Source organism: Perognathus longimembris, chromosome 6 (genome assembly GCF_023159225.1).
Source record: "Perognathus longimembris pacificus isolate PPM17 chromosome 6, ASM2315922v1, whole genome shotgun sequence".
Taxonomy (NCBI): Eukaryota; Metazoa; Chordata; class Mammalia; order Rodentia; family Heteromyidae; genus Perognathus; species Perognathus longimembris.
The window spans coordinates 78,893,620-78,907,579 of NC_063166.1; the positions used below are offsets into that span (position 1 = coordinate 78,893,620).

General features: G+C 54.8%; 1 protein-coding gene across 2 annotated transcripts in view; it reads right to left on the reverse strand.

Annotated features, from left to right (window-relative positions):
* Window positions 1–535: 535 nt before the first annotated feature.
* Window positions 536–13,960, reverse strand: part of B4galt5 (beta-1,4-galactosyltransferase 5) — a 45,891-nt gene continuing 32,466 nt past the window's right edge. Inside the window, exons 2-9 of one of the 2 annotated variants that reach the window (XM_048349607.1) lie at window positions 10,268–10,402; window positions 7,906–8,019; window positions 5,722–5,846; window positions 4,855–4,971; window positions 3,317–3,504; window positions 2,107–2,229; window positions 1,084–1,185; window positions 536–880 (exon numbers count right to left, since the gene is read on the reverse strand). In XM_048349607.1, coding sequence (XP_048205564.1) covers window positions 733–880; window positions 1,084–1,185; window positions 2,107–2,229; window positions 3,317–3,504; window positions 4,855–4,971; window positions 5,722–5,846; window positions 7,906–8,019; window positions 10,268–10,402 — 1,052 coding nt within the window. In that variant the 3' untranslated portion in view covers window positions 536–732. Of the gene's footprint in view, window positions 881–1,083; window positions 1,186–2,106; window positions 2,230–3,316; window positions 3,505–4,854; window positions 4,972–5,721; window positions 5,909–6,387; window positions 6,390–7,011; window positions 7,149–7,905; window positions 8,020–10,267; window positions 10,403–13,960 lie in introns of those variants that run through there. The other variant, XM_048349608.1, reaches the window with a different exon arrangement.

The window sequence follows — 13,960 nt, forward strand, 5'->3', positions numbered from 1 at the left end:
AAGGCTCCGCTTTGTGGGGGGGAGACTTGGTCTGCATAGCCCGGGATGGCCTCAAACCCCCATCTTCCCAGCTCAGCCTCTGAGTGCTGGGATTCCGGGCATGCACCACCGCACTGGCTTCCGGGGGGCCTGACGTGGGCATTCTACGCGCTCCACGGCAGCTGCCTCCTGGGTAGGAGGAGGGGGATGAGAGGTGTGGCCGCAGGAGCAAGGAAGCCACAGGGGAGGCGCGAGGCAGCGCTGAGGAGGGAGGGGCGGCCCGTCACCTCTACCCCCTCCCTTTCAAAGGGACAGCCAAGCGAGCAAGGGCACCCTCGTCTCACTGCAACTGAATGTCCCTGCTTGCTAGCCAGATGAGTGACGGGATGTACAAATCTTCACTTTGAATTGGAGCCAGCTACAAAAATTAAATTTTACAAAGGCATTTTACACGCTTATTTACACTTAGACTTCTTCAAGAAGTGATTGTGATGTGTCTACTTGCCGCCCCAAGCCCTCCCCTCCCCCGGTCCCCACCCAAAGCAGGACATTCAAAAAAAAACGAGAACCAAAGAGCACACCGGAGGCGCAGAAGATGGCTGGCGGGGGGCTGCCGGGCAGGGTCGCCCCTGGGCTCCGGGCGCCCTCCGAGGGTCTGGGGGGGGGAGGCTCCAGGGGCCACGCCGGCCGCGCCCTGTCTCTCCCGGGCCGCAGAGGGCGTCCCCGCGAGCCCGGCGGCGTCCGGAGGTCGCGTCAGTAGTCCCCCACCTGGGCCAGCTCGGGGGTCAGGTTGACGGTTATGTTCTTATACAAGGCGTCGTACGTGACGTTTGCGAAGTAGTTGAGGTTGTTGAGCCCGTCCAGCGCCTGGCGCTCCTTGGACTTCCTCAGCAGCGCGTACCTGGGCGTGTGGGGGGACACAGCTGGGGCCGCCTCTCCCGCGCCCCCTGGCCTCCCCTCCCCGAGCCACGGCCGGCTCACCCCTCGCTTCCCGGGCTGCCGCGTCAGCTGCCCACCGCAAACCCCACCCGAGCCCCAAGGAAGTCCCGCCCACCCCGGCGGTGGGGAGGGGCGGGGGGGGGGGGGGAAGCAGTCGGTACCCACCTTCCAAGGAACTGCACTTCCCCGCGGTGGTGGTGGGGGATGGAGCGGTACTTCCCCGTGTCCCCTTCGGGCCGGCTCACAGAGTAGCCCGCATTCTGCACCCTGTCCACAAGAGACACACGTGGGACTGGAGGCGGAGAGGACACGCGGCAGGAAGGCAGCCAGAGCCTCCCGGGGCGCGCCTTCCGTCAGCGGGCGTCCCCTTCTGGGGGTGTCTAGCGAGGAAGGTGGAACCCGGCCCTCAAGGAGGTGCCACAGCTCAGCCTGGCTTTTCCCCATTTTACAGCTGTTTCTGCCTAGGCCGCCTTCAAACCTCGGTCCTCAGCCTCCTGAATAGCTACAATTACAGATTACGTACAGTGTCATTTAATTTTCTTTCTGCTTGCCAGAAGAGAATAAAAATAGCGGCTTTGGCGGGGTGTAGATTCTGTTTTGTTTCTAATGACGAGGTCTCATGACACAGCCAGCCTAGCCTTTATCTCATATCCCCCTAAATGCTTGGGTTACAGGTGTGTGCTATCGCTTCTGGCGCTATAGTTGTGGAATTTGAAAGACAAATCATATAAGTTACGTCTCAGAGACAGCTCATGTGAACTGGTTCAGCATCACCACTGAAACTGCACACACTGCTCAACACGTGTGTGTGTGTGTGTGTGTGTGTGTGTGTGTACCGACGTGCCAATCCCAGGGCTTGAACTCAGGGCCTGGGCACTATCTCTGAACTTTTTATGTTCAAGCCTTGAGCTCTTGCCATAGGCCACTTTTAGCTTTTTGATAGTTAACTGGAGATAAAGAGTCTCATGGATTTTCATGCCTGAGCAGGGTTTGAAACGCGACCCTCAGATCTCAGCCTCCTGAGCAGCTAGGGTGGCAGATGTGGGCCACTGGTGCCCAGCTCATTGAATGGATTATGAAACCCAACTCCGCCCCTCGGTTAAGGACACTCGGATGACACGCCCGGCTTCACCTTCCTGGCTGGCCTGTGCAGGAAGCTGCAGGCCACGGGGCCCACGGGGGCCGTACCTGTTCCAGAGGTCATCATCCTCTCCGCCCCAGCCCCAGAATGCATTGGGAAAGCCGTTGATCTTCCGGAACTGCTCCACGGTGAGGCCGCTCACTCCACCAAAGAACTCAGTGTAAGGAAGCCTGGAAGGGAAGACAGTGAGGCCCTGTGGAAGGACGGATGGGCAGCGAGGCCCTCCGTGCTGAGGGTGAATTTCCTGTAGCCACCCCCTCACTGCACACCCCCCCTCCTCCGCCCCAAGAAACTAACAGAATTCTCGTTTTCTTGGGTGCTAGGACGAAACCCGTGGTGTGCTAGGTAAGTGTTAAGCTATGCTCTCAGACCCTGGCTTTTGTGAGGAGGGAAGCAATACCGGGACTTGAAATTCAGGGCCTCGTGTTTGCCAAGCAGGTACTCTATTATGGCTCGGCCACACCCGTGGCCAGGGTTGATCACCAGGGTCGGAACTCGAGGACTCTTATGTGCTCAGCTCCCGCTGGCTTTCTGCTAGTTACTCTGGTGATGGGAGTCTCATCGACTCTTCTACTTGGGCTGGCCTCCAAACATGATCTCCCAGATCTCAGCTTCCTGAGCAGCCAGGATTGTAGGTGTGACCCACTGGCCTCTGCGCCCTGGATAATTGTTGCATGTGTGCCAGTCCTGGGCATTGTCCCTGAGCTTCTTTTGCCCAAGGGTAGTGCTTTACCAGTTTCACGTCTAGCTTTTTGCTGGTTAATTGAAGGCAAGAATCTCACTGACTTTTTTGACTAGACTGGCTTTGAACCACAATCCTCAGATCTCAGCCTCCTGAACAGCTAGGAGTACAGAGGTAAGCCACCAGCACCCAGCCCTAGGTGACTTTTAACAAGTTTATTGAGATAACAGCTACTCCATATAATTCACTCAATGGTCTTTCTTCACTGAGCTGTGCAATGTGACCATCATCATTAGGACACTTCACTCCCCACAACCACGTCGCCCCCACTCCATAGCTGCACCCTGAGCCATCCCTCTTCGACTTTGTGCCTTCATCTGCCGGCACACCGGAACCGCACAGCCTGGGGGCCCTGTGCCGGCTTTTCTCCTAGCAGCGTCTCCAAGGCTCACCCAGGGCCCCCGTTCTCTGCTGAGAGAACCCCACACCTTGTCCATCAGCTGACGACCCCCGGGCCGCGCACGCACCTCGTCTCGGCCACTGTGCCCTGCTGACGGGGAGGGTGTGATACTCACAGGTACATGTACTTGTCCAGTTTAGGCGCAAAGTGCCTGGGCATCTGCCCACACCCATAGTAGTTGCGATCGCTTTCTGGTATGTGGTCCACGTCATGGAAAATAAGACAGTCCCACTCCAAGTCCTTCATTGCTTCTTGGAAACCAACGTTGAAAAGCATGGCTCGGTTAAAGGGTTGGGTGCCAACCTACAAGAGGCAGAATTCTTTCTTCAGGTGATTTTTGAATAAAATCTTTGCGTCTCACCATGCCAAATCAGCACCTCCTGGAAGGGGCCCCTGTGTAGGTGTGTTTGGGCCCAGCCCCTCTCCGGGGACACAGCCAACAGGGTCACCCGCTCTCTGGCCTGGATGTCCTCGGATAGAGAACAGGGGCAAATCCGAGCTCTCCTCTCCATGGCTGCTAAGGCAGAACCAGAAGTGAGGCGCAGAAGTGAGGGGGGTGTCAGAGGAACGCTGGCCGCTTCCGGTCCCTGCCACCCAGCAACACCTGCCAGCCACTTCCTTCAGCCACTGACCAACGGTAACTTCTGCGGCCTAAGGCAAATCTAGTGTGAAGAGGGGTGTGAGCGTGAGGGACAACAGCACTGAGCTTGCCAGGACTCAGGCCTAGCGACTAAGAACTCGGCAGCTCCAGAAAGCAGCCCTCGCTAAGCTGAACTCTGGTCATTGTTACCCCTGCCAGTGACCATATAATACTCAGCCTAGGCGAGGCACGAGCACAGTGATGTTGGCTCTTCAGGGGCTCAAGCCCGGGGAAGCAGGAGCGGTGACTTCCACAGAGCTTTGGGGTGCTTCACCCCACTCCCAGATGCTCTCGTCCTCTCGCACCCCGCAAGCAGCGCAGAGAGCCTCCAAGTGCTCTCCGGAGGCAGGGCTGGCACAAGACCCCCACCGTGGAGCCCAGAGGACCAAGGGGACTCAGCCAGCTTTGTGTTCACCTGTGGAGCCTCTAGTTTGAGGGTCATGGGGTAAAAGTTGAACGTGTGCACACGAATGTGGCAGTGTGTGGCAAACCCCATCACTCGAGTTTGAGGATGGCCTGTACTGAGTGTAACTGTGTGTCACTAAACCAAGATAAATAAAAATCAAAAAGGAATACCAGGCACCAATGGCTTACACCTGTAATCCTAGCTACTCAGGAAGCTGAGGACCATGGTTCAAAGCCAGCCTGGGAAAGAAAGTCTATGAGGCTCTTATCTTGTTAACTACCAAAAGGCCAGAAGTGGCTCAAGTGGTAGAGCCTTGAGCATAAAAGCTAAGAGACAATGCAGACGGGCAGGAAGGCAGGCACACATGCACGCACACGGAATACTACACAGGACCAACAGCACCAGCACGGGCGGGAGGGGACGGGGGGACACACACAGATGTGCCCTGGACTCGGGTCTGCCACGTTGGGCAACACCGCACACCAAGGGCCAGCACTGCCGGTCCCCTCCCCACCCAGAGCAGCCTGGTGCTGCAGGGTCGGCCCAGTCCCCGCATCCCCCTGCTGCCTCAGAAGAGCAGGAGGAGGGGCAAGGGCCGCCTGCTCACCTGCTCCACCACGTAGAAGGCGAACTGCAGGCGCTGGCGCTGCAGCATGGGCAGCAGGTGTCGGAGCAGGACCGGCAGGTGCTCGTGGCGGTTCCGGAAGGGGATAAGGATGGCCACCTACAGCAGATCACAAGACCAAGCCACCAGGTCAGTTCCCTGCACCGCGTAGAGCCGGGCACCCCTGCAGAAGGCGAGGGAAGGCCTTGGGGAATGCCACATCCCGTGCTGCAGGCCTCGCCAGCAAGCCCAGCACCTCCCCGCCCCACTGCACTGCACTCTTCCCCACCTGCCCACCCCCGCCCCGCACGGCACACCCCATGCCCCATCCTGCCCACCGACACTGCCCCGCCCAGCGCACACACAGCACGGAGCCCAGCCCCACAGGCCCGCACACAGGACGCACCAACTTGCTCACACCGTGAGGTCTCTTGACTGAAGCCAGGTAGCACGGCCTTGAACCAACCTGGTGCTGAGTTGAACTCCTATCTATTCCATTCTATTCCTTAGCCTATGCACTTGTGATTTAGGGGTTTGGAACCCAGGCCTTGTACTAGACAGTCGCTCTACCACTTGAGCCACGCACACACACGCACCCACCCACCCCTGCGTGGGTCTTACAGTAACCTGGAGGACAAGGTACGCAGTGCCGGCCGTGGACCGACCCCGCTAGGCCTCCTAACCCCCCAGGTTTCCAAACTCAGACTCCTGCCCCATCACCAAAATAATGCAGGTTTCTACGGCAAGGGAAGAGCCCACGGACGCTACCCAATGCAAGTACAGTGGGGGGGCGGGGGGGGCGCGGTTGGGAGGGAAGAGGAGGCCTGATTAGGAAGTGGGCTTGCCGGCCCTGGGCCGTGCCCGACGCACCTTCCACCGGGGCACGCAGTCGGAAGGCCTCCAGTGGCCTCCGAGCTTGATGGTGGGGTCTCTGGAGAAGAGCTCGTGGATGCTGTCCATTCCGATTTCGCTCATGTTCACATCTATGGGGCCCTCTGAACACACAGGACAAAAAGGTCAAGGCGGCATACAAGGCCAGGCCCCCCCCTCCATCCCCCTCAGTCCCCGGGGAGTTCAATGCTCTCTTCGCTGGTGCTTTACCAGGGGCCAGAGCCACACCCCACTTGCTGCTGCATTTCCAGGCATCACTACTATCGGGTAAAGAAGCAGAGGGAGGGCTAAGGCCTGGGCCATGTGCTGTGCCGTGGGCTTTATTAGTGCTGGGCTTCTACACAGGAGAAAGTGGCAAGAGCAGCCAGCTTCTCATGACGTTAAGCAAGACACCAGTGCCGGCCCAGGTCTAAGGGCAGAATGCTAGTCCGTGCTGTCGGCCAAGAAGCAGAACCCGGACAGTGAATGGAGATTTGATAGCGCTAGCCTCAGTGTTGTCAAACTAAAACTGAGGCTGCTAGGAAGATGACAGAAGGATGTGGGGAGATGTGATGAAAGGGCAGGCCTCCAGCAGCACCTGCACGGCCACACCCAGGCATTCACGAGGGGCAGATGCATGCTCAGATACCACACACTGTGGCCAACCACTACTGACACTGGGCAAAAAGTCAACTTATTGGCCTTAAAAAAATGAAACACTCGGGGCTGGGGATATAGCCTAGTGGCAAGAGTGCCTGCCTCGGATACACGAGGCCCTAGGTTCGATTCCCCAGCACCACATATACAGAAAACGGCCAGAAGCGGCGCTGTGGCTCAAGTGGCAGAGTGCTAGCCTTGAGCGGGAAGAAGCCAGGGACAGTGCTCAGGCCCGGAGTCCAAGGCCCACGACTGGCCAAAAAAAAAAAAAAAAAAATGAAACACTCGGGCACTGGTGGCTCACGCCTGTAACCCCAGCTTCTCAGAAGGCTGAGATCTGAGGATTGCAGTTCGAAGCCAGCCCGGGCAGGAAAGTCCACAAGACTCTTATCTCCAATAAACTACTCAGAAAAGGCTGAAAGTGAAGCTGTAGTTCAAGTGGTAGAGAGCTAGCCTTAGGCAGAGAGGCTTAGGGACACCACCCAGGTCCTGAGTTCAAGCCCCAGGACCAGCAAAAATAAAAAATAAGGAGGGGAGGGAAGGAGAGAAGGAAGGAAGGAGGAAGGGGAGGGAGGGAGGGAAAGAAGGTGGGTGGGCGGCCAGGCAGGCACCAGTGGCTCATGCCTATAAAACTAGCTACTCAGGAGGATTAGATCTGGAGGCTCACGGTTCGAGGCCAGCCCAGGTAGAAACAAACGTCTTCAAGACTCCAATTGACCTGGCTACAAAGTGATAATGCACCAGCTATGAGGGAAAAAAAACAAACAAACAAGATTGCAAAGCCCTCACTTCAGGCCCTAGTACCAGCAAAAACAAAACCAGAAACAAGGAAGCGTAACTAAGCTGGTGTCAGTGGCTAACGCCTACAATCCTAGCTACTTAGGAGGCTGAAATGTGAGAACTGTGGTTCAAGGCCAGCCCGGGCGGGAAAGTCCATGAGACTCTTTATCTCCAATGAAATGGCCAGAAGTAGAGCTTCAGCTCAAGTGGGAGACCACTATCTGGGTGAAAAAAGCTTAGGGCCGGTGCCTGTGCCCTGAGTTCAAGCCCCAGGATCTGCACGAGGAGAGGAGGGGAGGAGAGGGGAGGGGGAAGGGAGGGGAAGGGAGGAGATGGGGAGGAGGCAGAATTAAGAAGCCGAAGTACAGAAACATCATTTGTTTGCTGTCACGTTTTAGATCACACATGGGATTCCAAACACAACACAGAAGGACGAAAGTGTGGATCTAGAGATTTTTCTTTTAAACAACAACAGGAATCTCTGTCCTATCAAAGTAGTTATCATCAGTGGTTTGTAGTTACAGACAAAGCTCCAAAGTTACAAAGGAGGGGCAAGTGTAAAGGATGGACTGAGGTGTAAACGGCAGGCAGGAGCGCAGCCAGCCTTGCAGAGTGACTTCCCAGACACTGCTTCTAGTGGCAGAGCGTCATTTCCACCCTCCAAGGAGGCAGAGATGCAGACAGCCTCCCCTTTCTTCTCATCAGAGACAGGCCCACTCCAAAGCCGAGGGGCAGCCTGGTACTCACTCATGGAAGGGAGCCTCTCTGGGCAGGGGTGGTTGGCGAAGTAGGTGAAGTCTTCAGGAAGGAAGGTCGTGGTTGGGGGGGAGATCTCGCTGTGGTTCAAGTCAAGAGGGTAATCTATGGAGTAAGGGACAGAAAACTCAGACTGGTGCGTGCCACCAGTTCCCACCGGCCTGCTGAGACCCCTCCCTCCCGGGTCCCCCTGGTGGGCTCTGGGTCGGGGCTCAAGTCATGAAGCCACGGAGCAGAAGGTAAGGGAGGTGCTGGGGACAGGGTTCTGGTCCACTCCCGGGCACCATGCGCTTCTGTGCACTGCACGGAAGGGAATGCTTCTCCTCCCACTAAGCACCGGTCTCCTCACGTGCCGGCTGCCCCAGCAGACCCGGTGCGCTTCCACGCACCTGCTGCCATGCTGTGCTGTCTTCTCTGAGGCTCTCCTCCCCTTCCTTCTCCCTGTTCCCATCCTCACCGCCCTCTTCTCTCCACACTGTGCTTGGACTAGCATCAATCTTTAGGATGACCACGCCACAGACACCGATCGCCTGGCACGAGGCCTCTGAGACATGGACTGCCACCAAGAATGAGGGCAGCAGAGTGTCCTCCAGAACTGGAAGCACACGGACTCCTCCCCAGGGAGACCCAGCTGGTCCTAGCATGAGGACATGTGAAAAGTCTCTCCCTCGCTCTCTGCAAACCTGAGGACGGACGGATCAAACTTATCAGCTGTTAACCACAGCCCTTTGTTGCGCAAAGCTGGCTAGCAGGACTAACTGATAAATAAGGATGTGGTCAGTTCTTTCAAGGATTTAACATCTGTCTTTTAACTCTTGATTTCCCAAGCACAAGAGTTAAGTTTCGGGGCTGGGGATATGGCCTAGTGGCAAGAGCACTTGCCTCGTATACATGAAGCCCTGGGTTCGATTCCCCAGCACCACATATATAGAAAATGGCCAGAAATGGCGCTGTGGCTCAAGTGGCAGAGTGCTAGCCTTGAGCAAAAAGAAGCCAGGGACAGTGCTCAGGCCCTGAATCTAAGCTCCATGACTTGCAAAAAAAAAAAAAAAGAGTTAAGTTTCATTTTCACAGCTCACAAACAGTATAGCAAAGTACTATACGTTGTTTTCTATGAGGTTTGGGTAAAAATCAGTAAGAAAAGGCCACAAGAATTAGGGAAATCACCTGTGCTTTCCAAATGTAATCTCAGAAATTCTCTCTCCCTCTCCCCCCGCCCCCCCCCCGGTCTTTCTCTCCCATCTCTGGTCAGGTAGGGAAAAGTGTGACAGTCGAAGCACTTATATACAGCTTCTCAGTCAAAAGAACAAAAGCCAAGTGTGGTGGTACACGCCTGTCACACTGGGACCCCAGCATCTGTACTCGGCAAGAGTTCAATGCCAAACAGGACTAAATAGCAAGACCCTGCCATAACACAACAAAGCAAGATGGGGGATGGGAGCAAGCTGTATAAGGAACAATTCTAACACAATGCTGGGCAGGCGACCTGCCATGCAACTTCTGGGTTCTCTCTTCCTTGTACACTTAAATGTTCACAGGGTAAGAAAAGCCACAGGTGTGAGTTCCAAAGACAGAGAGAGAAGCGTGTGCCTGTGTATCCAGCACTACAGGGGAGAGTGACATGGTCTAAAGAACAGCACCCTCACAGGATGAGTCTCGCACCTGCTAGGGCTTGGATCTGGGTGTCCTCCACCTGCCCCCGTGGGGGAGGCTTGTCCTCAACTCACACAATTGTGAAGCAGTGGGAACTTCAAGAGGCAGGGCCTAGGAGGTCTTCAGGCCCCTGGGATCTAGCTTCTTCCTCTCCTCCCTTCTGCTTTCTGGTCCTGAGGTGAGCAGTCTACCCCGCGTCCCCAAACAAGGGGCCATCTCACCACGGACTGAAACTCTTAACACTGTGAGCCAAAAGAGCCTGACTGCCACACCAGCGGCTGAGGTTAAACACCGAATAAACAGCCAGGATGAGCAGGAAGGAAACCCCTTCTTCCACAACAACTGCAACTTCTGCGTGTTGATTCCCCAATCACACGGTGGTTATGAAGTGGAAATCTGCTGTGAGATCCTAGCAAAGCATCCGAGAACAACATGAAGTCCTCCCCAGAGGCCACCATCGGCAGACCCTCTCTTCCCGAGCGGCCCCAGGGCTGGCTGGCGCTGTAAGCAGAACCTCCCATGGAGGACCAGGAATGAGGTCCGTGTATGCAGCCAGTCAGGTGAGCCGTGGACTCGTGGGCAAGACCGCTCGCTCTGTAGGCGGCGGCGGCAGCCAGGCTCCCCCTCTGTGGCCACCTTTCTCCTCTGCAAGGGACTCGAGCCACCTGAGTTCTGAGCGGACAGCCTGCCTTCCACCTACCTGAGTCGTTGAGGCTGCTGTTCCTCTTGGCGTAGGCACTGCGGACCACCTGCTCATACACCTGCGCGCCGATGGTCCGCACGTTGTCCCGCAGCAGGATGCCTTGGGCCTGCACCATGAAGAGGTAGGTGTTCACTGCAGAGAGAGCACAGGGGTGAGATCAAAGCCAGCACAGACAGACACATCCCGCACACAACCCTGGGGTTTTCCTTTCTGGCTGGAATTTTAGAACCTGCTTCCCGAACACTAATGCCCAGGAATGTCTGTCATTCATTACCAGGCAGCTGAAGTAAAGCCTTAAGCTTTCAAAGTTTCATCCTTTCCAATCTCCAAATAACCAATCTGATTCTAGAACTGGGCTGATCTAAAAGATCTTTACAGGTGGGTGCCAGTGGCTCACGCCTGTCATCCTAGCCACTCAGAAGGCTGAAATCTGAGGATCACGGTTTAAAGCCAGCCCAGGCATGAAAGTCCATAAGATTCTTAGCTCCATTTTACCACCAGAAAACCAAAAGTGGTGCTGTGTCTCAAAGTGGTAGAGCACTAGCCATGAGTGAAAAAGCTCAAGGACAGCAGCTAGGCCCTGAGTTTAAGCCTACAACTGAATAAAAAAAAAGAAAAAGAGAAAGAAAAGAACTTTTATGAGTAAACTGAAACATTGTAAAAGGTTTCTGCCCTCTTTAAATCCACCTTCTCTGCATTCAATGTACACAGAGAGCAGACACTGAAATCCTGCCTGTGCTGGCAACCTGTGCAGACAAAGCTTCTTGCACTTCCACCGGGAGTATGCAGAGAAAAGGAGACAGCGAGAAAAGGCAGGCTAGTCCTCACGCCCACCCAACAGTCTGGAAGTCCAAGAGATTAAGGAGCACATGGGCGGCTGCTCTGAACACCCGCTAAGCCGCCCCCAAACTACCATGCATCAGAAAGAGCTCTTGCCATCTACCTGCCGCCTAAGCTCCACGTGCGTGTGTCTGAGCTCCATCACGGAGCATTACGTGCATGTACCGCGGCACCACAGGGAAACCCTCTGCAACTGGCATATGCTAACTTAAAAACAGAAGAAAGCACTGGGTCACTGCTTTGCTGGAAACTGCAAAGCCACACACGGACTCACTTTCCTTCTCCATGCGCAAGAGGATGCCTTATAAGGCTGGCTCATTTACAAATCTGTGTGTGTGTGTGTGCGCGCGCGCGCGCATGTGTAATCCTCTGAACACTTGGCTGCCCTCCAACCTCGCTGCAGGCATGTGGACAGTGTCCTGGCCATTCCTGCGAGCAGAACACATGGCCTGGGGCTGTCAATTCTGGCTCTTTAAGAAGGTAAGTCTTGTTGATACTAGTCATTATGATCTAGAGTTCTGTACAAAATGAGCAGTAAATGAGGGCAGGCTGGATGGCTAGTGGATAGGCACGTGTGTGTGTGTGTGTGTGTGTGTGTGTGTGTGTGTGTGTGTGTGGAGGGGGGATGGATGATGGAGAGATGGTTGGTTAGATGGATGAATGGATGGATGAGAATATAAATGTATGGAAAGATGGATGATGGGTGGATGAATGGATGGTTGGATGAATGGATGAATTGGGTAGACCAACGTATGTATGTATGGATGTGTTCATGCATGTATGTATGTATGTGTGTATGTGTGTGTGAGTGGGTGGGTAGGTGGATGATGGACAGATGGGTGCATGGATGAGTGGATGGGTACATGGATAAATGGATGGACAGATGGATGGCTGATGGCTGGATGAGTGGTGGAAGGAGTCCTGCGGTTCACTGACTTCACTCAAGCGTGGCAGAGATGATGAGGGTGGACTTGGGGATAAACCAGCTGGCCCAGCTCTCGGGCCAGCAAACAGAGAGGGGGTTCCAACTCCTCCTCCAGGAGCCCTCGGGCCAGGTTCAGTTGCTTCCAAGCAAGGCACCTTCCCTGCTGCAGAGGACAAAGCTGACACAGCTTAGTCCAGAGTGGGTACTAGAGATGCTCAGAAGCATAACAAGATGGAATCCCTCAATGCCTGTGAAACAGTAACATCACCTTTTCCATTTCCAGCTAATAGCACCATGCCCAGTCATGGTAGATCACAGCCCATAAACATCTGTTAAACACAAGCCTCAAACTTCCTGTCCAGTTGCCGCTTTGCTTCTGTGGCCGGGCGCCTGGCCATCACTTGGGTTGTAAAGCTCTTCCTGTCCGGAGGCTTCCCTTTCATCTCCAGGCATCGCCACACCAGTCCTGTATCTGCATGTGTGCCAAGTGGCTCCCACCTTCTCAGGTGTAGGTGCCCATGAACGGTGCCCTCCCCCCCCCCCCCAGCCCAAGGCAGAGGCAGAGCTTCCTCCCACACCTGAATGTTCTCCAGAAAGGGCTCCAGAGGGCTGCCTGCTCTTACTTCCTGCCTTTCCCTGCCTTCATCCCCAGCTGCCACGGACCGGCAGCGGTCTGGGCTCTTTGCGTCAGGCAAACCCTGAGCCCACATAGTTCAGAGGAAGTCACACACGTCTTCCCCTTCCTCCAGCAATCATCACTAAGTCCGCCTCTGTTTTACTTTTATTTTTTTGGTCTGTCTGCTAACAGTGCCGCCTGTTAGACCATTGGGCATGGTCGGTGTGAACTAAGAAACTCGCTCCGATTACATATCACGAATGCTGTTTCTAATTACTCACGGGAATGAGCCTAAAATGCTGGAAGAGAAAGTAAATATTGCCAAACAGAGGAAATCATGACAAATCCACAGACGAGGCTGGATGGGATCCAGTGCTTCCAACTGCCCAGAAACAATTTCCAAGAACAGAGATCACAATCTGCAGGACGCGCTGCCATCTGCAAAGAAGATGCTACTTCAGGAGGAAGACGGTTGTGGAAGATGGGCTCAAGTTCCATCTTTGTGTGGCGGGCAGGTCTATGCCATATTTCTTTCCTAATGAACTTTCCTATCACCTTTATTAAATGAGAAGGAGGGAGGGAGGGAAGGAGAGGAGGGAAGAAAGGCAAGAAAATTCTGCTTTGGGTTGGCCCAAAATGTGTCCCGGTCTATCCCCCTGCAACCTTCTGCAGTCACCTGAGAACTTCACTTCCACGGGCCCCTCCCCACCCAGACTGTACTCTGTGCAAAATCGCCCAGCTGTCGGTCCTGGACAAAGCATGGTGGTGCCCATGCTGGCAGCGTGGGCGGGTACAACCACACAAGCTCAGAGACAAGCAAAACCACTAGCCGCCCTCTTCACCTGTTACCAAGTGACTGTCACCTCCGGCCCCTTCTAGAGTCCCAATGTGCAACAACTCAAGACCCAGAACCCCCCAGAATAGGGAGGTTTGGGAAGCAGCAGGTCACTTATAAACACCAGTTTTTGTGTGTTTTTTTTTAACTAGGTTTCAGTGTGGTCCAGATGGAAAGTGGATGAGAATGTAACGAATCTGAAAATAGTACACAGTTGTTATATCCCCCATGGCTTCAACAAGCTGGAGCTGAGAACCTACTTTGTGCAATATTAGGAGTGGTGAGAAAGCACACAGTGAGAATATAATGAGTCAGCACCAGGAGCGCACTCCTGTAAATCCTAGCTGCTCAAGAGGCTGAGATCTGAGAATCAAGGTTCAAAGCCAGCCTGGACAGGAAAATCCATGAGACTCATCACCAATTAACAAGCAAAAAGCCAGAAGTGGTAGAGCACCAGCCTTGTGTGGAAAAAGC